Source organism: Lepidochelys olivacea, assembly GCF_965140295.1.
Source record: "Lepidochelys olivacea isolate rLepOli2 genome assembly, chromosome: 3".
NCBI lineage: Eukaryota > Metazoa > Chordata > Testudines > Cheloniidae > Lepidochelys > Lepidochelys olivacea.
Window position 1 is genome coordinate 205,649,034 of NC_140413.1, and position 20,173 is coordinate 205,669,206.

Genomic DNA, 20,173 nt, shown 5'->3' on the forward strand with positions numbered 1-20,173 from the left:
CCTGATTTTCATTTTCAAGGAAGACAGTAGTATTTCCCACTCCCACAGGGAGTGTCCCCCATTCTCTCTAGGGGGCTGCCCCCCATTTCCCACTCCTTTGGGGAGAGTCCCCCATTCTCTCCATGGGGTCTGCTCTGATTCCTCCCCTATCTGGCCTGCCCCCTTCTATCCCTCTGTCTATAGGGGCTGCTGCACCCCACCCGGGACTGTCCCTCCCCTATGGGAATGCCCCCCGTTCTCTCCAGAGGGGCGGTCCCGTTCCCCGCCCTGCACCAGGGGCAGAGCTCAGCCCGACCCCCTGCGGGCGTCCCCCGCGACGGCTCCCGGCCGGGAGGCTGCAGTGCCCGCCGGGGCCTGGAGGGGGCGGCCGCGGCCGCTGATTCCCGGATCCCGGCGCTGTCCGCGCCGCCGCCGCCGATCCCCGGCCGGGCCTGGCTCCGCCACCGCGGCACCATGAAGGCGATAATCCAGCGGGTCACCCAGGCCAGCGTGACAGGTCAGCGCCGGGCCCGGCCTCCGGCCCACGGGCATCTCCCCTCTGCCCCCCGGCCCTCGGGGACCTCCCCCGGGCCCCCTTCCCCCGTCCTTTCTGCCCCCCGGAACCCCCCCCGTCCTCGCCCTGTACCCCAGACCCCCCCTTCCTCCCCCCCCGATCCCCCTCCCCCTGCACCCCGGACCCCCCCGTCCTTCCTCCCCCCCGGGCCCCCCCTCCCCCGTCCTTCCTCCCCCCCGGGCCCCCCCCGTCCTTCCCCTGCACCCCGGACCCCCCCTTCCTTCCCCCCCGATCCCCCTCCCCCTGCACCCCGGACCCCCCCGTCCTTCCTCCCCCCCAGACCCCCCCCGTCCTTCCCCTGCACCCCGGACCCCCCCGTCCTTCCTCCCCCCCGGGCCCCCCCCGTCCTTCCCCTGCACCCCGGACCCCCCCTTCCTTCCTACCTCCCCGGGCCCCCCCTCCCCCGTCCTTCCTACCCCCGGACCCCCCTCCCCCTGCACCCCGGACCCCCCCGTCCTTCCTCCCCCCCGGGCCCCCCCTCCCCCGTCCTTCCCCTGCACCCCGGACCCCCCCGTCCTTCCTACCTCCCCGGGCCCCCCCTCCCCCGTCCTTCCTACCCCCGGACCCCCCTCCCCCTGCACCCCGGACCCCCCCGTCCTTCCTTCCCCCCCTGGACCCCCCTCCCCCATCCTTCCTCCCCCCCAGACCCCCCCCGTCCTTCCCCTGCACCCCGGACCACCCCTTCCTTCCCCCCCGATCCCCCTCCCCCTGCACCCCGGACCCCCCCGTCCTTCCTTCCCCCCCCGACCCCCCCTCCCCCATCCTTCCTCCCCCCGGACCCCCCTCCCCATGCACCCCGGACCTCCCCGTCCTTCCCCTTGTACCCCATCATTCCCCTGCATCCCCCTCCCTTTGCACCCCCTGCCGTTCCCCCTCCTTCCCCTGCACCCCCAGCCCTCCCCCCTCCCCTTGCACCCCCTGTCCTCCCCACTCCCCTTACACCCCCGACACCTGCACCCCTGGCCTTCCTTCTCCCCCTGCATGTCCTGTCCTTATCTCTCCCCTTGCACCCTACCCTCCCCAGGTGTCCTTCCCACCCTCCACAGCACCCTCACTCCTGGCACCTTGTGTCCTTCCCACCCCCTGCATCCGCTTTTCCACCCACATGCTGCCTCTGGCCCCCACCTTTCTATGCATCCACTGACCTTCCCATCCACATACCTGCAAATGCTGGCCCTGCACTCCCACACACTGTTCCATCCCTGCACCCACCCACACTCCCCAGTACCCACCTATCCATGCACCCAGTGTACCTCCTGCCCCTTCACCCACCGTCCTACCCTCTCCCACTGTCCTTCTCACCCACATACCCATTCCCACATTCCCTGTACCCACCATTCATCCCACCTACTGGCCCCCTCCGCCCACGTACCCACATCCCACCCTCCCACTCCCCTTATGCGTCTACAATCCATGCCACCCAACTGTTCTCCCCACCCATTCTCTTTACTAAACCTTGAGTAAACCACTATGAAGCTTTCCCAGCGGAGCCCCATCACCTTGTGCTGAGTAAAAGCTTTCATTCAAAATCTCCTTCAAGATTCAAAACAAAACAAAACAAAAGCCCTTCTAAATGTTAGTGCTGCCTTCCCGAGCCTGCAGCCAGCCCCAGTGCCTCTGCTGTTGCTCAGTGCTTTGCTGAGTTGTGCCACAAAGAGAACAGACCAGGGCCCCCTTCGTTCTCTCTGCTGATCTTTGGACAGCCACGGAGCTCACAGCACTAAAGTGAAAACCATTGTGTTGCAGCCGGGTAATCTCAGAGCAGCTGTGGGAGCAGACACTATCGCTATTCACTGGGGAGAAGGACTCAAAGGCAAGGATGAGTAGTGGAGAGAGCACTGGACAGGGACTTGTGAGTCCTGGGTTCTATTCCTAGCTCTGCCCCTGGGTTGCTGGGTGACCCTGGGCACGTTATTTCCCTTCCACGTGCCTCAGTTTTTCCATCTGTAAAACGGAGATAATGATTTGTAACTCCTGTGTATAGTGCTTTGAGATCTACTGATGAAAAGCGTTCTATATATTATCATTATTCTCCCATTGCTACATTCGGCTACGCCTGCTGTTTGGGAGCCTCCCAATTAAGTTCAAATTTTGTCATTGGTGTAGATGGTTAAAAGGCCCCTTTCAGAGAAGGAACTGATTGATGTGTACTTCCAGCATGCCTGCTACATTTGATTTGACTTGACCTGCTCATAACCTATCTCTTTCAGTTTGCATAGTCCAGAGGTCAGGTTGTCTGTCTGTCTGTCTTCTATTTGGTGGAACTCCCTCTGCAAATTCATTATTTTCTGTTTACTTTCAGTCTTAGTTGTTCAACACACTTCTGTCTTTTGTGTCTTTACTGTTATTCACTGATACAAGGGAATATTGCTGCATAAATCAATTATAATAACATGACTGTAATTGCATGTTGGATTAACTGCTGACTGTTATTGATGGTAGTAGGGCTTTGCTGATCTGCACCTGGCTAAGAGGTTGCAGCTATCTCTTCTGGATGCAGACCTCACTACTGTGATCCATGCCTTTATCACTTTTTGTTCTGTGTTTGTACAGCACCTATGACAGCAGGGCAGTGGTACATGACTAGGGATCCTAGATGCTCCCTCAGGACAGATAACAATAATAGTGCAATACATTCAATTTGGGGCTCCCCTTAAATCCACCTGGAAACTGAAGCAGACCGTCAATACAGCAGCCCACTTATTAATCGGAGTATCTTACGTTGAGCATGGCACCAGTGCTCTGCGATCCACGCTGATGACGTGCTGATTTGTGGATGGGATTTAAGGTGTTGGCTTTGACCCATAAAGCCCTAAGTGGCTTGGGACATGCCTGTCTGAGGGAAATATAGTTGAGATAAGCCGAGGTGCTTTACTGGTGACCTCTCAGTATCAATCAGAGATGGCTGGGGACAAGATAGTCTCCATGAAGACCCTTCAACTCTATAATTTGCTCCTTCCAAACCCTCATTGGAAATTGTCCAAATCTGTTGACCCCTCAGGTGTGCTACGCAGCCAATCACTTGTTGTAGGGTTTTGAGCGAGGGCGTGCTGGAGGGTGGGTAAGGTTCTGTTCACGGCTTTGACTCTCATCTTTCATGGCAGTTTATATTCTGTTTTGTGGGTGGCCGCTGGCTTTTTTTCTTGTTCGTACAGGTATGGTTGTGTTTTTTAACAAATATTAAAATGTGCTTATCTCAGTGGGATTTTTTTAGATGTTGTATAAATCTAAATAAAATAATCCTAGCCATGGCCATGGGTTCTCATTAAAATCACTTTTTATCTCTTTCAGCATATTACAGTGGGCCTAGAGGGACGTATTTTATTTTAGATTTCATGAAACTGATGTTTGTTTTCATGTGGTTGGATAGAATTGACCCATTTATACCAAGATCCGTTTTCATAGACAGATTCGAAGGCCAGAAGGGACCGTTGTGGTCATCTCATCTGACTTGCTGCATAACAAGGTCACAGGGTGTCCCTGTGTTCATTCCTGCTTTGAGTTCAATAGCTGTGTTTGTGTTAGAGCATTACGTTTAGAAAAACACTCCGAAAGCTCGACATGTTAACATGACTGGGATATGAACCCATGCCTCCAGGGGAAACTGCAGTCTCCCCGGAGCCTGCTTAGCCAACCTGAGAGCTGTAGAGAACATAGGTCTACTTGGCCTCAGCTTAGGGCCTTAGCCACTGCATCATAATGTGTGTCTCTTTGCAAATCTGGAAAAAACAAAATATTGAATGCAACTTATTTTTTGCAGGGTGGAAAGTACCAAAAAAAAAAAATCAATCTTTAAAAAATGTTAATTTTTTTAGGGACTTCTGCAATGCAGAAATCAAATGAGTTTATTGATTTCATACAGTTGGGTAAATTTTCAAAGAATTATTTCACGTTCTTAACCAAGTGATTCGTATTGACTCTAATGAGAATTGCAGTACTAAAACTCTTCATGCAATGTTTTGAAATGCTGGAGCAAGCATATTGAGCTGTCAGATCGCCTCTTCATTTAGCAAATCAATTTCACGAGAGGCAAGGGGCTGATATTTTGTAACTCACAAAAAAAACCCCAAGGGTGCCACTACATATTGCCTTTCAAGGGATGCTAGAAATGTAAACATAGGGAGTAAACATTTGGAATGCTGGTATGGCATGTGTACATGTTCTGATTTTTCTTACAACATTGCAAGATGCTAAAATTACTTGTAAGGTAATTCTCCTTTCACAGAAATGACTTTCAGTCCTCTCTGTAAAATTGAATTGGTGTACCTGAGCCAACATGCTGTGGACAGCTAGTTAATTCTTTAAGTTCAAGTGACGTTTCCAGAAAGTGTTTATTGTACCATTGCCTGTTGGAATTGATGCTTGGAGGTGGCATAAAACCAGATAGGGTGTTTAATTTCGCTCTCTTTTTGTTGTTGTCCTGCAGTGGGTGGGGAACAAATAAGTTCCATTGGACGAGGCATCTGTGTGTTGCTGGGTATTTCTTTGGAAGATACGCACAAAGAGCTGGAACACATGTAAGTCATGACATGCATTGAATGTTTCCTTGTAATTCCTGTTCATTCATATGCTACTCACTCCATATCAGTAATATCAGAACTATCTTCAGAAAGTGGGGCCTCTCGCTGTAGGAAAATGTGAGCTTCTCTATGTTCTTTTTTTTATGTTACACTTTGTGTGTGGGCCTCCTAGTTATAGTTTAGCTTCATTTTATGCAGCACTGTGGAAAAGTCTCCCCAAAATAAATAAACCAACCACTACATGTTTTTCCCAGAAAATAACCTCCCATTGTTTTTTTTTTCTGGGCGTTTTTTCTGGGTGTTTTAAAAAATTTCTATCTGTGTCACTATAAACTGTTTACATTAACATAGAACATATTTGAAAGGTTTTGTGATACTAGAAATCTTAGGATCTCTTTTCAATCTGCACATGAAAACTTTAGCGCTTCTGAAAAGTTAAAAGGGACGTGAGGGGACCATCAAGGTTTTTGTTAAGTCGACAAGACAGAGTAAGAAAACTAAAGACATGTCTAGAGAGGGAAGGGGAATGAAATAGCTGGAGTGATTAGTGATTGGTGATTAGAGAGAAGAGTGGAGAATGGGTGAATCAATTGTAATTAGATGCTGAAGAGAGACGGTGCGTGGAGTGTGAACTGTACCAGGGCTTGACTTGTTAGAATCCAAACTTCTTAGAAGATGGGCAAGAAATTTGAAAATGTGCTTCTGTGTGAAGCTGGGCTATCTTATCTCACTTTTCCGATCTTCACAGTGTGTTCAATTCACTGAGTCACTGTATCTCATACTTGCTTTAGTACCTGTGAAAGCTGGTGATCAATACTGCACATAGGTGATTAGAATGTAGAGATACCCAAACTCCAAGGGATTAATTTATCTGACTCAACATATATGAAGTTGAATAAAGAGTCAAGAAATAAACAATTGAATGGACTGAGCTATTGAAGAGAGAGAATTATTCTTAAATAAAATATAAACATGGTCCAGAATTGCTAAGGAGAAAAAATGACACACTGGTTTAACCAGTTTCTTCAAGTGCCATTGAATGAAACTTTCTCTGTTGCTCCTGCAAATGAGACAATTTCAATGCTGTCATCATCTGCAAAGTGCAGCAGTGATGATGATGATTTAAGTCCCTGCCGCAGGCCTGCAGCCTTTAATCAGCAGCTCGATTCAGGAGCAGTTTCTGTTTCTTTGACACCCAGAGATTCTTGAACATCAATATATGACTGTCCCATAAAAACAGCTGAAAGGCAAAGACTTACGCTTGATGATAAGTGCATTCCAAGTTTAGGCTAATAACATCCTCTTCAATGTGGAACAAAATGATCAATTTAAAGTGATGACTGTAGTGTTTTTCCCTGGATGTACTCCTCCAGACAAACTTAAACTCGCAGGACTCATTACTAGGTGCTGCAAGTGATGAAACAGAGGAAAAGTTAAAGGAAGAACTTAAAAGAATCAAGATGGATGGGAATGGACTATTATTATTGATTGAACACTAGAAGTGAACCAACAATGCATATATATAGAGGGAGCAATTGCATCTCTGCGTACGACTATTGTTGGGCCCAGTTTATAGTTGCCCTGTGGCCCATTTGTGTGCCCAGTCTAGGCAGTTGGTTCTGTTTTCTAAATCAGTTTTAACCCCTCAAATAAATAATTGTTCTCCCCAGTCAATTAATTCTCATTCAAATTATTTAGCCCCAAATTGCCAATTTGACTCCCCAAATAATTTTGCCCTCCCCTAACTCCACTGCCCGTTTCTGCTGCTTTCATGGACTCTGAGCCTTCCAGCTTACCCGCTCCTCTCTCCCTGCTCCCTTCCTGTGCAAAGCACAGTACTCCCTGCTCCCTTCCTTCCTCCTTGCTATGTTGGCGAAGCCCTGACCCCAGATGACTTGTTGTCCTCCCAGGGACTCACTGCGCCTGTGCAAGGGGACAGAGCTCATGTTGTGTGTGGCCGTTTCCTGACTTTTGAGATCTTCCTTTTCTAATCTAAATTTTCTTGTAATAAGTCTAATTTCTCCACGCAGTGAGAGGATCATAGTCCTCAATGCCTGTTTACATCTTAAACCAGACAGTCCTGTCTTGATTTAGCCAGTGAAAGGCAAGCTTTCAGAATTTGGGGTTTTCTCGTGGTACTCTCTGGCCTGTTGTTGTTTTATTCCCATCCCAATCCCACATTCTCTAGCAGGATGTTTAAGAGAAGGCTTTTATACAAATAGTGTGATGAGTTTGTAAGGGCTTTCATGCCTATGGCTCTGTATGTGTGATATTGATAAGATCCCCCTTTTTTAGGGGAAGGGATGAATGAATGGCTTGTAACTTTGCCATTTGTGATCAAATACCTGTACAGATATATTATAATATATATCTTGATACCTGTGCGCCATTCACATCTGTTAACCTTACACATGATGATTAGGAACGAGCCGAGGTCATGCAAGTAGCCTTCTTTGTTCTGTTTCTCCTCACAGGGTTCGCAAGATTTTAAACTTGCGTGTGTTTGAAGACGAAAGCGGGAAACACTGGTCTAAAAGCGTGATGGATAAACAGTATGAGGTGCTTTGTGTCAGCCAGTTTACTCTGCAGTGCATCCTGAAAGGAAACAAACCAGACTATCACATGGCTATGCCTGCAGAGCAAGCAGAGTCTTTCTACAACAACTTCCTAGAACAACTTAAAAAAGCCTACAAACCAGAGCTTATTAAAGGTAAGGTAGACCCGATATGTTTGAAAAAGGGGTACTTTAAAAATGTTGTGGGTGACTTTTGTCTTTCCCATTTAGGGTAGAACTGAGTCCTTTCTGGGGTTTAAGCTCCAGTCTTTAATGTCCCCAGCAAAAGTTGCTTACATAGACAGCTCCCTAAGAGTTGCCATCTTCTCTTTGCCACTTCGTAACATTGATGCTTTGCTCCATAGACGATGCCTCAGTCTTTCTTCCCAGGTGTGGCCATGCTACTACCCCAGACAGCTAGACCAAACCAGAATCTTCTCTCCTTAATGTTTTTCTACTAGTTGCACTTAAAAGTGAATGGGGTAGTGAACATTATGACTTTCACTTTTTACTCCTTCATTTCCCACCATGTCACATGTTGATGATGGTAATAGGATATGCTATATGTTGCTGAAACTAGGATATTATCTAGTCAGTCTGTTCTCTGCTCCATTCATAGTTACTAAACAGCAGTCTTCTCTTGGCTAAAGGAAACATGGTGGATGCCATTCTTCCTTGCTCTCAGGCCGCTGTTCATCTTTTCTCTCTGCTTCCTATGGTCCTCTCCTAATTTGTATTGAATTTTTAGTATCACTGTATAGCAAACAAGTGTATACAGCAAGAACATTGGTGTTAATTTTGCTATCGCTAATAGGGTAGATTGAAGTATAAAAATATAACTCGTATTGTACAGGTCTGCTTCATCCTGCTTAAGAGGAAAGCAGAAAAGTAAGGAGAAGAATGGTAGATAGGGAAAGGTTTAAGGGTTAATCTCCTGATTGACAGTATATGAACCATAATTATCCCAGATACCTGTGTATCGTATGGACTTTCAAAAGAGATCGTGTCTGCTAGTGATGAAATCCATTCCTAAAATGTCAGTCTCGTGTCAGCTTTCCAGTGTCTTAGTATAATATTTTTTTGCAGCTAATATGCTGATAATGATCCAAGTAATGTTGTTCTGATAGACGCTTCAGTTTTGACACATAATATAGGAAACCTAAATCTGATGAAATCACAGCGTTCTTGCGTCCTGAAATTTTAAACTCTAGCTTTCAGACTGCTTCTTATCCACCATCGTTAAAGCCTAAATCACATATTTCTTTTTATGTGTATGTCAAGTTATTACTAAGTAAGGGGCCTGTTTTTGTGCTCACTGAAGGCAGTAACAAAACTTCCCTTGAAGTCAACGAGACCAGAATCTGGTCCAGTACTGACTTTGCTTGGTTGAATCCTCATCTCTCAGTGAAATTAAACTGAAAACCATAGGTGTGTTTTCCCCCAAAGAATGAAATATAGAAGGTTTGGCATATCTAGCTTTGTTTTCTGGCTTTGTGGAATATTCTGTTTCATTGTTTCTGAACTCTCATACCACAGCGCTTCACTTTGAGGCTTCTTATATTTTGACAGCAATCTTTTAAATGCTCTCTCTTTCTCTCCCCCCTGTCCCCAAGTAACATAATAGTTGTGCACTTGAAATAAAATAGTAATCACCACTGCCTCTTGAATGTCTGCTTTTACTTTAAAAATAGCTTTGATTTCTGCTCTGTCTTGCTGCAATTGTATGTTTAAAAATGCACACTGTCTGTAATAGTGTTGTGTGATGGGTCGGGAATTGCTGTCCTCACTACTGTGCCAGGTAATACACATTTCAAACTAGCTCAGTTAAAAGAACCATCTACTAATTTATACTTTCTGGAGGCTGTTCCAGTCTGTGTCCTATTGAGTCTAATTCTGCTGATGGATATTAAAATCTCCTCCAGCAATTTGTGGCTTACAGAGTGCTATGCCTTTGCCAGAATATTTGTAAACTTTCTGAAGTTTGTAGACAGTCTGTGTGCTGCCCCAGCTCTGTGCAGACAGCCGGCATCACAGACATTGAGTGAACCACCCAATGACCAAAAGATCCGTTAAGGTACGAAGGCACCAGGCCAGGTTTATTGTCAACAAAGCACAGTAATAGCACCTGGCAGACTCTACGAGGATACTAAGACACGTATGCTTGTAACAACGGACGAAGCTCAGTGAATGGTGGGACTTTCCATTCCCCCCTTGGCTGGACAAAGATACTCCCTCTGAGATACATCTTTATACCCTGATACAAACAAATTATGTGCTGCCTCTGACATAGTTATTGCCTCCAGACATGGCTAGTTATCACCCACCACCTTGTACATGTTGGTTCGATCGAAACATTTCTATTACGTACTGTCATCCTGACCTTATCTTTTAGGAGGTCAGTGTGTTCCTGTTATCCTTGGGGAATGTTTTTGTACCATCCTCGATATTGGGATGTTTTGGTACCACTTGATATCGGGGTATGTTTGCGTGAGTGCTCTGTCCTTAGCACTTCTTAGGAATGTGTATTTCTGCAATATTAGCCCTGTTTTTGCCAGATTCTGTGAGCAGGTCCTGTCTCATACCAGGCCTCTGATGCAAGGGCTTATTCTCAGGCTCTCTTCCTAGTACACCCGGTAGTTTGGCTGATGGCAGTCGCAAACTGTAATGATCTTGCTGAGCTGGAGCACTGTAGCTAACGGAGCTTTCATATTCAGTGAAGAGATACACCAGTGGGGCTTGTGGAGCTCACTAGACCTTTGGCAAAGTTGTAATAACCAGTCTAGGACGTGATGGACCATTCAAATATCCTGACATCTGTACTGAAAACTTCCAAAAGTCAGCAGCCTACATTGCCAGAAATTATTCTGTGCATTAGATTTTATGAGGGATAATGGGAGGAATGGTCTACTGGCCAGAGAACTAGTCGGGGACCCAGGTTCAGTTCCTCGAATATATTATGGAAATGAGGGCCAGGGGAGGAGATAATTATCTAAGACTATGTCTACACTACCCAATTAACCCATGTGATTGGAATCCAGGTTAGCCTAGCCCAGATATGAGCGTGCCCACTGCAAAGCAATGCTTGAGTTACTGTGGCCTCACTATTTCTGCACTTCTCCCGTCTGGGGGCATAGCCTATGGTTCTTTGAGAAGCTCTAAGATTCTTTTTCAGCTGTTTGTGTCAATTCCAAGAGAACATGTCTGTCCTTTGGGAGGGAGAGAATTGTGGGAAGGGTATTGGAGGACTATTAGCACTTGAATGATTTAGCCTGAAGGTTACAGCCAAAGTCAAACTGGAACCCAGGCTCTAGCCCACATCCCCAGCTGAGCCAGCAAACCTGGGCTTAAAACACCTCCAAACCCAGGTCAGAGGTCTTTGTGTGGACAGTAGGGGAGTTAAGGCCAAAACCTGGATGAGAGCTTGGGTTTAATTGCGCAGTGCAGACATATCCTTAGATAGATTTATGAATAAAACAAATATGAAGTTTCTAGGCCATGCTGTCTGAGAGATGTGTCCAAAGAATATTCTAAAAGCAAATTACTTCTATTTTTAAAGTCTCATATCTCAGAAATGTCTTGTTTGTTTCACCTTAAATACAGAAAAGAAAAAAAAAATTCTGTGGCCCTGGAGGTACCACACATAGAAACCTCTAAAGGAAAAGGATTTAAAAAAATTAAGAGGGTGATGATGTAAGCAAAAATGAACTTGTGATTTTAATTAAATTTTTACACATAGAGTAATGCCTATAAGCGTATTGTATCAAAGAGAAAGTTGAAAGGTATTTTGGTCAATTGATAAGTGCATAGGCAGGGAGAAGGTATTTGATGAGAGGGCTCCTAAATCTAATAGATATAGGCATACCAAAATCCAATGGCTGGAAGTTGACGTAAAAATATTCAAAAAGAAATAGATGTGTATTTGTTACAGGAAAGGAAATTAACCATTGGAGTAGCTTGCCAAGGGATGTAGTACACTCTGCATGACTTGGAGTCTGCAAATCAAGACTGGCTGTTTTTCTAAAACAGTGTTTCCCAAACTAGGGATGCCGCTTGTTCAGGGAAAGCCCCTGGTGGGCCAGGCCGGTTTGTTTACCTGCCGCGTCCGCAGGTTCGGCCGATCGTGGCTCCCCCCGGCCGTGGTTCGCCGCTGCAGGCCAATGGGAGCTGTGGGAAGCGGCGCGAGCCGAGAGACATACTGGCCGCCGCTTTCCACAGCCCCCATTGGCCGGGCACAGTGAACCGCGGCCGGTGGGAGCCGTGATCGACTGAACCTGCGGACGCGGCAGGTAAACAAACCGCCCGGGCCTGCCAGGGACTTTCCCTGCACAAGCGGCGTCCCTAGTTTGGGAAACACTGCCCTAAAACATTCACGAGCTCAGCTACAAGTTTTCGTGTTTGATGCAGGAATCACTGGATGTGGCCTGTGTTACGTAGGAGGTCAGATTAGATGGTCACCATGGTTCCGTCTGGACTAAAAATCTTGTTACCTCGTCAGCTATCTCAACAGGCAGACCTGAGAGCACAAGGGAAGCTAGGCACTGCCTTCACAACTCCCGCTTCCTTCATTCCTGGTGCAGCCCCAAAGTGCTAAGGTGGGTTATGCTGACTCTGAGCAGACAAGCTAGTTTTCTCCCTCTAGCTGTGGCCACTCCACAGCTATCCTTTCCCAAGCCCTGGTCAGGATTATTACCCAGCAATCCCTTGGTGCTTCACAACACTTCAGAAGACCGAGGGAACTGCCTCCCCCTAGAAAGGCCTTGTCCAAGAAATAGCACCTAGATGGTCTTGTCTCCATGTCTTCTATGGACAATACAGGAAGTCCACCAAAAATATAAAAGAAATCCAGGAAGCATCGCAGGGATTTGGACTCTTCCACAGAATCTTATGCTTCCTTCCCTTGTCAAAGGAAGAAAGGAATGATCAGAACTCAAGAAGTCATATGCAGGGTCAGAGAACAGTCTGTTCTCCGTTGTCTAGCTTGGCACTGTGTCCAGGTGTGTTGGTACCGTGTTATGCCAACAGCTAGGCAAGATGGAGAGAGGTACTGCTGTCAGGCAAGTATTTTTCCCTCCTGCAGTTAGGTGGGGCCAGGCTTGCCTCTCAACTCATGCCTTCAGGAATCATTACATCTGAATGAGAAGCGCCCGCTAAGAGAGGATGTCTGAACTGACAGGTAAGAAAGTATCTCAGCTTTTGCTAAAAGGAGCAACTTTTGGTACAGGTACCCAAAATAGAGGCAGAAGTTGCCACGTGTATGAAGAAAATGGTGACTCCTGCTGAAGGAGAATACATGCCTTAGAAACAGGTAGAGAGACCAAAACAAGCCTGTCTATGAAGGCTGTAGAGAACTCGTAGTTCCATCATCTTTCACTTGCTCTTTCAGAACAGTATTGATGAGGTGCAAGGAAGTGATAGAAATCCCATCCCGTCTGAAGCACCGTGCTATCCAGTGCAGCCGCCAGAGCATGGTCTGTGACCGAGTACTTGGAAAGCTGACTCGCAAGCCAAATAACTGCTAGCAACTGCCCCCGGGAGGGATGACAGACTCTCTGGAGACTTTCTAGCTAAGGTGGTCTTCCTCCTCACTTTGTCTGTGAGATCCCATGAGAGAATGAAGCTGCATAGAACGAAAGCTGGCTTTCCTTTCATTATTATGCCATTTTGAAGTACCACTCTGCTTTGACCTTTGTAGAAACAGAGGCTCCAGGGCAGGGAGATATAGACAGGGCGCGTCTACATCAGCAGCGTTACAGCAGTGCAGCGCGTCTGGTGAAGACACACCATGCCAATGGCAGAAGCTCTCCCACTACTGTAGCACTGTCCACACCCGCGCTTAGGTCAGTGTCACTTACGTCACTCAGGGGTGTGGATTATTCACACGGTGTGAGTCATACCAAACTAAGCTCTAGTGTAGACCAAGCCTTAAGTATAAGGAGCCAGAGCATTAGCAGCAAGTGTTTCCATTTTAAGATGATGTTTTCAGTAGCTCTTATCTTTTTTAATTCTGTTTATCTTTTGGACTGAAATTTGACAAGCTTGGCGTCTGCCTGAGGTGAATGTTGTTTGAATCAAAACAATTCATCCAATTTTAACTATGGGGCTATAAACCTGGTGCCATCTGCGTAATATGGGCATATGTAACATACAAATAATAATCACCTTTTTGGTACAAGTTCATCCAGGGTTTATAGTCACTTCCTGGAGAAGCTATTGTAAACATGTAACCACTTTGCATATTTTTTTGGGTATTGGTGTGGACCATCCCTGCTAGCCTATGTTTAATGCTAGAGTTCCAGATTTAATGTGTTTATCAGAAACAGGAACCTCTCCCTCTGAGTGGGAACCAAACCTGTAAGATGTACTGTGCCATAATCGATATAAATGCAAAGAGATTTTCCCTAAACATTTGAATAGGTATTTAGGCTTTAGGTCTGTGAACATGGCTATTGGTTAACCATTGTTAAATTCAGAGTTCTGAAACTTATTTTTCAGCTGGGAATCATTTATAATAGTCCCAGAAAACATTTGCCCATGTGATTCACCAGCAAACCTCTGGGCCACAAATATAGAAAAACGATCTGGGGTTTCTCTGTGGGTTTTAATCTGTTGTGGGTGGCAAAGAGTTTAAGAAATGTGCAAAAGAATTATAATGACTGTGGCTTTTTGATTGCTCTGACGTCATCTCCCCGTGGGGGTCCCCTTTCATGTTCCAGTCTCCTGCAAGTTTGCAAATTGAGAAAGAGGCAGTACAAGGGAGATCAGGTCTGTTTTTTGCTTGCTTGGTAGCAATTCAGTCTCATAAATTTGTTTTATTTTCCATTATTACTTGGTATTTTTGCTGCGTAGCTAGTTAGCAATTGAGAATAGAATGGCATTTCCTCAGGATAGTGAATATTTCATGGTATCTTTTTGAATGGAAAATCGGGTTTGTCATAGCTTTTTTTAAAGCAGTAATTCTTCATCATTGTCAGTCCTTAGGGAAGTCATTAGTGAGTTTCCATTGCAAAAAATCTCATTTTGCTTTGTGTTTTGGAACGTTGTGACTTTTAGCCCCCAAAGAGCGGCAGTGCGTTGTTACATCTTTGATTATCAGAAAGAAACTAGCAGCTTCGGTACTGATCTGGTTACCGTTGTTCAAAGCAAGTTGCTCCCATCTGTGTGGAAAGATTTGGTCAAACCCCCACCTGCAGTTCAGAGCCCAAGCAAAGGACTGGGGAACAACATGGGAGTTTGGGAGGGCGAGAGTAATCTTCAGCCTCTCGGCCTGAAGGGAGGGTGTGAAGCGCTGTGCAGGCTGGCTTCAGCCACTGCCACAGAATGTACAGTATAGGCAGTTGTGTTCTGAAGACCCTCTCTTCCCATGCGCACGCAGGGTGGGACCTGCTGTGGCCAAACCCATGCCACTCCTCTGCCTCACGCGCAGCCCCTTGCACTTTCCCGGAGAGCTGCCTTGGAGCTGGGATCTACATGACACAGGGCCGCGCGGTACCCCTGGATGGACTGTTTGCGGGGTGGCCTGCTGAGCAACAGAAACATGGTATTTCTGCTGAGATTCCGAACGTATGCACCTGCAATGGGCCAGTTGGGATTCATATTCGTAGCAAAACTCAGCTTGTATCTGGCAAACAGAAAAAGGGTCTCAGAACATTTCTTCAGGTATGTTACACAGTCAGAAATGGGGCTTTCCCACGTCACCTCTACTGTCCGCTAATGTCTTATCTATTAGACGTGGCTTAATGCACTTCTGTGCTGGGAACACTAATCCAAGGTCAGGGGAAATATTTTCCCCCGGGGTTTTTCACCACTTTGCTTTGAAGAATGGAAGAAGCCCTTGTGCTTGGGGAGCTTTAACTCATTTTAGTCCGTAATTTTGAGGAAGCGCTTGCTCGAAATCAGAAGTTCCATCAGAGACTGGCTCAGCATCCACAAAAACTTGGAGTAGCAAATTTTGACATGTGGCTATTTCCTATCTGCTGAAAATCCTTTTCAAGCATTATCCAAAATAGCACAATGTTTTTGCAGATGTTCTTCATCAAAACAATTAAGCTCTGGTAGTATTGCCATAAGGCAGCGCGTCAGTGATCTGTCCCAGCCTAGGGGTGCTCCAGGCTACTTAAGGGGTTTCCAGCTACCCGTGTTCAGTGGTAAAGGAGCCTCTGGGTAACTGTTCCTCTCTATCTGTCTGGTATCCTCTTCCCTCTCCCATGAGGCATTACACACAGTTTTTCTCTCTGTGTTGCCACCTCCTGTCTCTACGGCAGGCCTAAAAAGGAGACTGAAGCTCATGCATCGGGAGAGGGAATGTGTTGGGTCTAGCATAGGAGCAGTCTGAACTGCATAGGAAGAAAGGGAGACAAGGAGAGCAGGCGGGGCAGGGGGACAAACTTGGGATGGAGGAAGCTGAAGAAATGTAAAGAGCTGCAGGAGAAATAAAGGAGGGACGAGAAGGAAAAGGAACAGGCAGAAAAGGACAGGAGAAAACTTGTACAGAGAAAAACCCGAGACTGCAGCGAAGTATGGGCTGGATGAATGCACTATAAGGTGGGTAGAAAGTTGGCTAGATTGTCGGGCTCAACGGGTAGTGATCAATGGCTCCATGTCTAGTTGGCAGCCGGTGTCAAGTGGAGTGCCCCAGGGGTCGGTCCTGGAGCCGGTTTTGTTCAATATCTTCAAAAATGATCTGGAGGATGGTGTGGATTGCACTCTCAGCAAATTTGCAGATGATACTAAACTAGGAGGAGTGGTAGATACGCTGGAGGGCAGGGATAGGATACAGAGGGATCTAGACAAATTGGAGGACTGGGCCAAAAGAAATCTGATGAGGTTCAATAAGGATAAGTGCAGGGTCCTGTACTTAGGACGGAAGAACCCAATGCACCGCTACTGACTAGGGACCGAATGGCTAGGCAGCAGTTCTGCGGAAAAGGACCTAGGGGTGACAGTGGACGAGAAGCTGGATATGAGTCAACAGTGTGCCCTTGTTGCCAAGAAGACCAATGGCATTTTGGGCTGTATAAGTAGGGGCATAGCGAGCAGATCGAGGGACATGATCGTTCCCCTCTATTCGACATTGGTGAGGCCTCATCTGGAGTACGGTGTCCAGTTTTGGGCCCCACACTACAAGAAGGATGTGGATAAATTGGAGAGAGTCCAGCGAAGGGCAACAAAAATGATTAGGGGTCTGGAACACATGACTTATGAGGAGAGGTTGAGGGAACTGGGATTGTTTAGTCTGCAGAAGAGAAGAATGAGGGGGGATTTGATAGCTGCTTTCAACTACCTGAGAGGTGGTTCCAGAGAGGATGGTTCTAGACTATTCTCAGTGGTAGAAGAGGACAGGACAAGGAGTAATGGTCTCAAGTTGCAGTGGGGGAGGTTTAGGTTTGATATTAGGAAAAACTTTTTCACTAGGAGGGTGGTGAAACACTGGAATGCGTTACCTAGGGAGGTGGTAGAATCTCCTTCCTTAGAAGTTTTTAAGGTCAGGCTTGACAAAGCCCTGGCTGGGATGATTTAATTGGGGATTGGTCCTGCTTTGAGCAGGGGGTTAAACTAGATGACCTCCTGAGGTCCCTTCCAACCCTGATATTCTATGATTCTATGATTCTTTTTGAGACCAAGTTTGGTGGGAAGTGGAGTGCCCAGGCACTAATCCATGGTGTAGTGGGCACCCTAGGAAAAAATGCTGTAAATAGATAAAAGAAAAGGAGGACTTGTGGCACCTTAGAGACTAACAAATTTATTTGAGCATAAGCTTTCGTGAGCTACAGCTCACTTCATGAAGTCTACCCCCCACCCTCCCTCCCTCTCCCCCCCCACTGCCTCCTATATCTTTCCAATATGAGCGATGAACCTTTATCCAGCCACCCCATAAAGCCTGTGTGCCACCCTCCATTTTATCTGCTTATTATCGTTAAATACTGTGTTCTTGCCTCTTATCCTCCAAATACAGACCAGAAACATGGCCCTCTACCACCCTGACTTCCTGGCATGGTTTCAAAAACACAAACATATGCTGCATCTTTATTCTCTGACCGAAAGAGCACTGTCTCTTGTGTGCCATTCTAGCATGAACTAAGAGCTCAGTCTACCCATCGAGTTTCTCTTTCTGTATTGGAAGCTCTGTTATACTTTCAGCATTCACTCAGCTGTGTGACTAGCAGACCCCCTCGATCGTAAACCACATCCCTACCTTTTCCCACTTCACGCAATGTGTATATCAGAGGCGACAGGCTTCAGAGAGCCCCCATTTACCAAAACAGGCTATGAAGCTATTATTTATTGTATTATCATAGTGCCTTGGACCCCTAGTAATGGACAAGAACTCCATTCAAACACAGAACAAAAAAATGGTCCCTTCCCCAAATTACATTGCATTACATTTTTATTAGATGAAAGCATGAGTGTTTATTTCTGCTTAATTTATTTATAAGCATTTCATTCTAGGAAGTTGCTGGGTGCTCAACACTCTTGAAAGTCAGGCCATTTATCTAGGCACCTACATATAGGAATAAAGGCCTAACATAAAAAGCCATTTAAAAAAAATGTCGATCCCACTTTTTCCATAGTGTGATCCCTCAGGGCGCAGCCTTCTTTCAAGAGTTCTGTGACATTTTTTTTTCTTTTCATTTTCAGATGGCAAGTTTGGAGCCTACATGCAGGTAAACATCCAGAATGATGGTCCTGTGACTATAGAACTGGAATCCCCTGCTGCCACGACGGACCCGAAGCAGGTAAGCCATTAGAAGGCTCTAATTCAGAGCGAGGGGAGACACTTGTACAGTTCTCAGGGTGGACGTGCCCTGCTGACAGTTGGGTGGCTTGGGGCTTTACTTTGTTCTGTATCACACGGTACAGCTGACTTTTGTCATAAGGTCTTAATGCTTTCTGAATTGCTCCTGCAAAGTTAAATAATTTTTCTTCAGTCCCCTGGCTTCTTGGAAGCTGCCTACTGTCTTGCTAAAGGTCATGTATGTGTCATGTGGAGCTGCATTTATAGTACATTCTTCATTAAGGCTGCCTTTTAATCATGAGTCATAGATCGGGTTTTTTTTTAATGTATTTGCTTTTTATTTTACAATCAAGACTTTTGACATTTTGGGGCTCTTGTACATGGGTGGGTGCATGGGGTGATCAACAGGCAAACTGGTTTTTCTGAGGAACTAGAGTGCTGCCAGATTAAACCCTGAGCAGCGTGGGAGGCTAATGAGAAGTAGGGACAGCACTGCTGTGATGCACTGGATCCGACTAGAGAACTCTGAGAACTTAGTTCCTCTCAGGTGACGAGGATTCCCTACCCTCTAGGGTAAAGATAATTATTCGTGGAGTTATGTTGGGGTTTTCCGTTTCATTCTAGAACGACAATTGCTGTTGCATATTCATATTGGTCCTCTTGTATCATGGAACTGACACGGTCTAACGTCTCTGGAATACAAATGGTGGCTGTAATCCCTGATGCTTTTTTACTACTGTATACTTATATAATTCTCTCCCTTATCACCATGATGACTCTTTGACTGTTCGTAAAAATTGGCATGATAAAGCAGCACTGTTTTAGCATGATAACCAAAAACATATCTCAATGCATAATAGCATAAGACAAACCGTGATGGACTCGAGTTCATACAGGGTTTTACCCAAGGCAAGTTGTACATTTTCCAGGTGTTGATCTTGCCTGTATCTCCTTTTTATGGGCAGTCTTTTTGCAATAACGGAGACTGCTTCTGGAATTGGAGACTGAGGATTGCTCAGTCTTTCTTCAATACGTTTTCTTTTTAAAAAGCACATTCTTTATTCCTGGAAGAGCACACGTAACACTAGGTGTCAGTAGAGTTACATTACTTCAGAGATTGTGTTTATATACAGTTTTTTAAACAAATATCAGAGTAGGTAAATCAGAAATTCTAGATATCCTTGGATAGTCTTCAAATGTTATTGGGGGCCTTAAAGAAAAGGGAGAATGGTAAAACCCTATGAGGAGTCTTATCCGCAGTAGAATCTCTTGCATATAATTCCTTTAAAATTGCACAATAGCGCTTTAAACAATGCTAATCAGAAAAAAAGAAGGTGTCTAAATTGGACACAAGAGCCCCAAAGGAAGCAGAGAGATGATAACTGAATAATTCTGGTGATTAATAAGCTTCCTTCATTTGCCCCTGCATTGGGTGAGTCTTTGTGGCTACACAGGGGTATGTAATGGCAAGCCTGTCTACCTTCCTAAATTACTATATTTTTATATGTACAGGATAAGCTGTGCTGGAGTTTGGAGATGGTAACTCAACTATATTAAAGGTTTAATCAATACAAATTCCTATCATAAACTGAATAAAGTGACCTTGTCTTGAGAAATAATTTATCTTGAGAGCTGACTTTGCTGTAGGCAAATGTGATGACTGCTTTGATTAGGAAGGTGAAGGTAGAAGTTTAATGAAGAACATCAGATAAAAATAAATACAAGCTACTCTAGTGATAGATTAACATGTAGAGTATTTGGTATTTCTAAATTTGGTATTTCTGAATCACTTTAGTCTCTCTTGCATACAGTTT

At 45.8% G+C, this 20,173-nt stretch overlaps 1 protein-coding gene across 2 annotated transcripts in view; it reads left to right on the forward strand.

The window, feature by feature from the left end:
• Nucleotides 1–337: 337 nt before the first annotated feature.
• DTD1 (D-aminoacyl-tRNA deacylase 1) overlaps nt 338–20,173 on the forward strand; it is a 101,841-nt gene continuing 82,005 nt past the window's right edge. For both annotated transcript variants that reach the window (XR_014710988.1, XM_084624253.1), the window contains exons 1-4: nt 338–496; nt 4,980–5,070; nt 7,548–7,783; nt 18,263–18,360. Coding sequence is in view for 1 of the 2 variants with exons in the window: in XM_084624253.1 (XP_084480379.1) it covers nt 454–496; nt 4,980–5,070; nt 7,548–7,783; nt 18,263–18,360 (468 nt within the window). In the remaining variant the exon portion in view is untranslated. The remainder of the gene's footprint in view (nt 497–4,979; nt 5,071–7,547; nt 7,784–18,262; nt 18,361–20,173) is intronic.